The 7,352-nt window shown below is 54.8% G+C and overlaps 1 protein-coding gene across 1 annotated transcript; it reads right to left on the bottom strand.

Moving 5' to 3' along the window:
• Positions 1–4,184: 4,184 nt before the first annotated feature.
• LOC309684248 (olfactory receptor 14J1-like) lies at positions 4,185–5,117 on the bottom strand (the record flags this gene model as incomplete). The annotated part of the gene is made up of 1 exon (XM_082500182.1): positions 4,185–5,117. One exon carries the CDS (start codon positions 5,115–5,117, stop codon positions 4,185–4,187), a length of 933 nt encoding a protein of 310 aa, XP_082356308.1.
• Between the last annotated feature and the right edge of the window lie 2,235 nt (positions 5,118–7,352).

Raw genomic sequence — 7,352 nt, 5'->3', positions numbered from 1 at the left:
CTACTCTCCTTTCTCCCTCTCCTCAGGAGCTCACACCCCACCATTTCAGGGTCACAGCAGCCAGTCTTCATGTCTCTGAGCAGCTTTGCTTACTTGCAAGTATCAGATCTGGGTTTGGATGGCCCTTGGTGGCCCACCAGGCAGCTGTGTTATGAAGCTTTCCCAAAACTGCCTGGACTGTTTGCATCCTGCGGCATTGCCCTTCCAGACAATGCCGGGTCATTAAAGTCCCCACGGAGGACCAGGCTTCTACATCCAGAGGCTTCCTTGGGGTGCTTAGAAAAGACTACGCCAACTCCCCCACCCTGACAGTGGCTTCCTTATCTCCCACCACAACAGCACCGTTACTGCCAACCTTGCCACACTGTGGTGGTGGCAATCCGTGGCTGGCACAAAGGCACCGAACCTGTCTGCAGGGCTGTCTGGAGTGTCTGTCCCACACTGGCTCGGAACAGGGATGGCTTTCCTGTGCAGTACCTGCCAGCTACATGTAGTTGTGTGTGAGAGCCTTGGCATCTCACAAAAACTACAGGCCTCTGTTGGGACATCAAAGAGAGGAACCGCCTGGAATCTCATGAGGCAACGTGGGAATGAAAACCATCGCTATAGTCGATGGAGATCTAGTCAACCCAGCCAACGGAAAAGAGAGAGAAACTGAGCTCTCCCTGTGCTACAGGACACCATTTGGGTCGATGGCAGCATAGGCTGCAAAGAAAACAGTAAATAGGGACAGGTACAGTTCTCTTCGACTGTCCTTGGACAACCTCTGGCACTCAGATGTCACCAGGTGTTTCATCAGAACAGCCAGCTCCTGCCCTACATCTTCATTAATTACCATGGCAGCTGAGACAAGGAGCTCACATGCAGGTACCTCTTTAATGCCCGCCTGAAGTGAGGCAAGAGGAGTGCCACCTCCTGTGGGTCTGTGCCAGGCATGGGAGGGAGCTGAGTCCCCTTCCAGTGCTAGCAATAGAAACGCAGGATTAGGTGCCTCCATTGACTCAGCTGAATCCTATCCCCCACCAGGAGTAAAGGAGGTCCCTGCCTGCCATTGTCTGCATGTCTTGCCTAACAATTAGACAAGAAAGTAGTCTGAGTATCCTGGACAGGTCTTCCAGAGCTGGCACATGCCATGGCTGACAGGAGTTGTCATGGTGTCTGTCTTGGCTTCTCGGGTGGAGAAGGAGGACGTGCTCCCAAGCAAGGCTTCCCTGCTGCACCATCAGAGGCAAAGGTCATGATGGCTGCCATCTCCTGGGGATGGCTTCAGGGGTGGGAAGCTGTGTGTGTAGCCAGGGGTACCCTGGGCTGTCCTTCAGAACAGGGTCCCTGCACTCCAGGGAGCCCCCTGTGTGCCGGGGAAGGGACTTTGCCCCCTGCCAGGATCCCCACTCAGCCTGCCCACAGAGCTGCCCACGCTGCTGTGGGAAGAATCTGTGAGTGGAAGGAGGGATCCCTGGAGGGGTAGAATCATAGACTCATGGAATGGTTAGATTAGGAAGGGACCTTGAAGATCACCTAGTTCCCACCCCCCTGTCCTGGGCAAGGGCACCTCCATGTACACCATGTTGCTCAAAGCCCTGTCCAACCTGGCCTTGAACATTTCTGGGGATGGGGCATCAAAAACCTCTCTGGGCAACCTTTTCCGGTAAAGAATTTCTTAATAATATCTAATCTAAATCTATGCATTTTCAATTTAAAATTATTACCCTTTGTCTTATGGCTGCACTCCCTGAAAAAGAGTCCCTCCAACTTTCCTGTAGGCCCCCTTTAGGTACTGACAGACTTCTCCACCTTCCCCACAGAACAGGAGTGGTTGGAAGTGATGTCTGGAGTTCATCAAGTCCAACCCCTTTCCAGAGCAGGTTCAGCTACAGAAGATTGCACAGGACGGTGTCCAGGAGGGTTTTGAATGTCTCCAGAGTCAGAGACTCCCCCACCTCTCTGGGCAGCCTGTGCCAGTGCTCTGACACTCTCAAAGCAAAGAAGTTGCTCCTCATGTTTTGGTGGAACTCCCTAGCCTGCAAGACTATGATCTAATTGGCATTGCAGCGACATGGTGGGATGGCTCCTATGACTGTAGTGTTGGAATGGATGGGTACAGGCCCTTAAGGAAGGACAAGCAGGGGAGACAAGGAGGGGGTGTCACCCTCTATGTCAAGGACCAGCTGGAGTGCATGGAGCTCTGCCTGGGGACGGATAAGGAGCCGACCGAGAGCTTATAGGTCAAAATTTAAAGGAGGGCACGGAGACGTGATGTTAAGGGGGGGTTCTGCAAGAGGCCACCTGAGCAGGAAGACCGAGTGGATAAGGCCCTCTATAGAACATGAGGAGCAGCCTCACGTTCACAAGCCCTGGTCCTCAGAGGGAACTTCAGCCACCCCAATATCTGTTGGAAGGACAGCACACCAGCGCACAGGCAAATCAGGAGCTTCCTGGAATGCATTGACAATAACATCATTCTCCAAGTGACAGAGGAGCCAACAAAGAGAGGTTCCATGCTGGACTTTGTTCTCACCAACAAAGAGGGGCCAGTGGGGAATGTCATGGTCAAGGGCAGCCTTGGCTTCAGTGACCTTGAGATGGCAGAGTCTGAGATCTTTAAGGTGGCGAGGAGGGCGCACAGTAAGCACGCTACCCTGGACTTCAGGAGAGCAGACTTTGGCCTCTTCAGGGATCTGCTTGCTGGAGTACAGTGGGACAAAGCCCTGGAAGGAAGAGGGGCTCAAGAAAGTTGGCTAATATCCAAGGGCTACCTCTGCCACGCTCAGGAGTGATGCATGCCAACAAAGAGGAAGTCAGGCAGAGACACCAGTAAACTTGAGCGGATGACCAAGGAGCTCCTGCTCAATCTCAAAGAGAAAAAGGAAGCCTACAGAGGGTGGAAGCAAGGACAGGTAGTGTGGGAGGAAACAGGGAAATTGTCCGTGCAGCCAGGGATCAGGTTAGCAAAGCTAAAGCCCAGGTGGAGGTGAATCTGGCCAGGGGCATCAGGGGCAACAAGAAAGCCTTCTATAGGTATGTCGGTGACAGAAGGAAGACTAGGGAACATGTGGGCCCACTCGGGAAGGAAAGGGGAGACCTGGTCACCTGGGACATGGAGAAGGCTGAGATACTCAACGACGTCTTTGCCGCCGTCTTCCCTGGAAAGGTCTCTAGTACTGACATTTTCCTCTCCAAGGCACTTCCCAGCCCTCTCCAGCTCTGCCCACCTCCCCTGCTCTCTCCCCAGGACAGCCCAGCCCAGCAGCCCAGTCTGGGCTGGCCCCACAGCACTGCCCGCCACAGGCTGATGCAGAGCTCTGGGCACTCACCGCACAGCCCCAGCTCCTCCCAAGGGCACAGCAGCTCCTGGGGGACAGACAAGGAGGTCAGCCTGCCCATCAGCCCCGGGGCTCGTGCTGGTTCTGAGGGAAGGAGGAAAAAGAGGCTGGTCACTCTCTGCCTCTCCAGAATTCATATTGTGCGTGATCCCCAGCCCTGACTGAATTTTCCCCCTTCTCTCCCCAGTCAGCCCCACACCCCAGGACAGCACAGCAGTCCTGGCCCTGGGGTTCCCTCAGGCAGCTCCTGCGTCTCCCCAGTCTCCCCTCCCTGTGCCTGCTGAGTCACTCATGACTCCCTCGGCACTGCAGAGTCCTTGTGCGTGGACACAGTGATTCAGGGCTTTATTTTGCTGGACTTCACCTTTGAGGCTGTTTCACCTTCTGAGTCTTTATCCGTTCCAGCCCAAGGGCACGTGTTGAGTCCCTAATCCCGCCTCTCCTCCCACTTCCAATGCATTTCCAGAATGTCTGGCATATGCCGTCAGTCCTGTCATACGTGAAGAAGACTGAGAAGATAATGGGAGCTCATGGACCGTCTCCCATGCCATTGGACACGAAGAAGAGCGCTTTTAAATCCAGAACATTTGGTGCAGTGCAACCCAAGAGTACCATGAGCTTAGCTCCAAAAACATTGAGAACACAAGGAGAAGAGACTTCTTAAAAGACCAATTCCTTCAACATGTTTTTGGAAGGAACTTTGGAGGAATAGCCCATCCTTCAGGCACTGCACTTGGGAGATGCCCTTTTATTGAAGAGCAATTACCTGACAGGCCACACCTGACACAGTGTTGTGCACGGATCAGACACAGTAGGACCAAGCCTCAAGAGAAGCAGAGTAAAGCAAGTGGGGGCAGGTTATCAATGGTGAAACACTGTCCATGGAGCCTGTTTCCGTAGGGCATCCTTGAGCTCCTGGTTCCTCATGCTGTAGATGAGGGGGTTCACTGCTGGAGGCACCACCGAGTACAGAAATGACACCAACAGGTCCAGGGATGCGGAGGAAATGGAGGGGGGCTTCAGGTAGGCAAATATGCCAGTGCTGACAAACAAGGAGACCATGGACAGGTGAGGGAGGCACGTGGAAAAGGCTTTGTGCCTTCCCTCCTCAGAGGGGATTCTCAGCACGGCCCTGAAGACCTGCACATAGGACAGCACGATGAAAACAAAACACGCAAAGGCTAAACAGGCACTAACCACAAGAAGCTCAAATTCCCTGAGGTAGGAGTCTGAGCAGGAGAGCTTGAGGATCTGAGGGACTTCACAGAAGAACTGGTCTAGGGCATTGCCCTGGCAGAGGGGCAGTGAAAATGTATTGGCCGTGTGCAGGAGAGAATAGAGAAACCCACTGCCCCAGACAGCTGCTGCCATGCGGACACAAGCTCTGCTGCCCAGGAGGGTCCCGTAGTGCAGGGGTTGGCAGATGGCAACGTAACGGTCATAGGCCATGACAGTGAGAAGAAAAAACTCTGCTGACATGAAAAAGAAAAAGAAAAAGACCTGTGCAGCACACCCTTGATAGGAGATGGCCCTGGTGTCCCAGAGGGTATTGGCCATGGCTTTGGGGAGAGTGGTGGAGATGCAGCCCAGGTCAAGAAGAGAGAGGTTGAGGAGGAAGAAGTACATGGGGGTGTGGAGGCGGTGGTCGCAGGTGATGGCAGTGATGATGAGGCCGTTTCCCAGGAGGGCAGCCAGGTAGATGCCCAGGAAGAGCCAGAAGGTCAAGAGCTGCAGCTCCCGTGTGTCTGCGAATGTCAGGAGTAGGAAGTGGGTGATGGAGCTGCTGTTGGACATTTGCTGCCTCTGGGCAGGAGGACCTGTCCAAGGAGGGAAACAGAGTAAGTTAGTGGAGACTTCTGTACGCAAAATAAAAGCCATTTCCCATAGGCTCTGTCCCTGCTGCATACACTCCCTTTTCATCTTCCAGGAGACCTTCCTCACGTCCATGGCTGGAGCTCTGGTTGGCGTTGGCTGCCTGTGCCGTGAGGAGAAGGGGCTCTGCCCAGTGGCTGCCGAGGAGTCAGCCCTGCTCTGCAGCAGGGAGTTCATGGGGAGGGTGGTGGCCAGAGCCAGTCCTGGTGTTTTGCTTTGGCTGAGGAATCCACTCCTAACACAGATGGGCTTTTCAACATATGAACTCCCACTGCTAAGGAACAGGCATGGCAGAAGGTAGTTGGAGAGGTTTGGGGTTTTTACAGCTCCCCCCATCTCACCTGGGCAGTGTTCTTGGATGTCAGAAACCCTCCGCGTTTCTGCTGCACTCCAGGAGAACAGAGTGAGTGCTGTGAGACATGAGGATTGCCTCTGGCAGAGAGCAGGGTGAGGGGAGATGGTTTGTCCCTCCATCTTGCACCTTCATGAGATGGAGGGTGATTGCTCTCTTCTGTTATGCATTCAGACAGTGCTGAGAGTAGACTAATCCATCTCAGACCATTAAATGTCTCACCCATTCCCAAGGTCTCAGCACCCCACGTCTAGCCAAGGACACCCACGGCTCATTTCACCCACCCAACAGCATTTCCTCAGTCATAGAGTTTCTCTGTTTCTCTGTGGGGCTTTCCAATAACACAGTGGTGATATGGGACACGTTGGCATCCTGGAGGGCAGCTCACAGCTTCCATGGACACCCAAAGGACATACCCAATTGTCCTAATGTTGGCATCTCAGTGGGAGAAAACGGACCCATTCCCCACGCCCACAGCCTGCATTGCCCACAGCCCCACAGGTCAGAGGAAAGCTGGGATACTTGTTCCCATGGACACACCGGCAGGAGTGGATGAACAAGATCAGTGTGGGGTTCTGCAGCTGAAATTCCCATCCCCAGGGAGGCTGACAGCAATAAAATAATAACTTCAAAAGAGACACGAGGTAAAACCAGGAGAAATCCGATGAGGGTCCGGCTGGGAGAGGCATGGGGAGAGGCAGCCGGACACTCAGGACAGCAGTACCCTCACCTCGCTGGGCACACCACCACCCAGACACTGATAATGCAGGACAGGTGCCCTCAGCCCCACCGCTGGGCAGCAGCAATGGGGCACGTGGCAGGAGGGATGCCCTTTGCCTCTTCTGCTGCTCTGCCAGGCACAGAGCTGACTCCCACCCCAGACCCCATGGCCGTGAGGGTTGAGGGCTGTGCTGGGTGGTTCAGGGAAGGCATCTGCACTGCAGGGGTGGCTGGAGGTGCCCATATCTCCCCTGCAGCAGGGTTCCCATGAGCAGCTCCCTCCTTCCCTGCCCATCTCCGCTGCCTGGAACTCTTCCTGCCAGCAGCTCTTTCCCTGTCCCCACGTCTCTTCCCTGCCAGTGCTCACAGACCCCATCCCAGCCCCTGTGTGCCCAGCTTTCCCCGCAGCCTCTGCGTGTGTGCAGGGGCTAAGGAGCAGGTCCCCCAAACCCTGGTGAGACTGGAAAGGGGATACTGGTGCTGTCTGTAGCCCCCACAGCTGAAAACTGAAGACATAGACTCAGGAAAGCTCCTTATCTCTACAGGGATTCCATCAAGATGGGAAACATGAAAAGACAGACCCTTTCTTTTTCAGGGAACTCCATCTTGAAAAGTGCCCTCAGGAATGCCCAAAGGTGCTGTGGAGCTGTGGGCAGCCCTGACCAACGCAGCACCCTCGTGACAGTAAAAGGACCCTGTCCTACCAAGGGTCACTCCTTCCACCCACAGCTTATCCGCACAGCGCCGTGGGAGGTCCCTGGGCAAGGGGAGAGCTGACCCTGGCAGGCGGCAGAGTCCCTGCCCCGGCACACAACCCCCAGGGTGCAGGGACCCTGCTGGCAAGGACAGCAATGCCCACCCCTGCCTGCACACCCACCTTCACAGCCCTTCGGCCATTCCTGGGAGAAGGCAGCCGTCATGCCCTGTGCCTCTGATGGTGCGGCAGGGAAGTCCCGATCTGGAGAACGTCATCTTCTTCCACTGCAGAGAAGTTGTGAGTTTCCTCCTGAAAGATGCCACAGGCTGTGGGAGGTGCCACCTTTTGGAGATCTCTCCAGCTACTGCAGGGTCTTTGATTTGTGAAG

This window comes from Vanellus vanellus (assembly GCF_965231255.1).
Source record: "Vanellus vanellus genome assembly, contig: HAP1_SCAFFOLD_45, whole genome shotgun sequence".
NCBI classification, from domain to species: domain Eukaryota; kingdom Metazoa; phylum Chordata; class Aves; order Charadriiformes; family Charadriidae; genus Vanellus; species Vanellus vanellus.
Note: the sequence above shows the minus strand (reverse complement) of the source record. Positions and strands in the feature narration are given on the sequence as shown.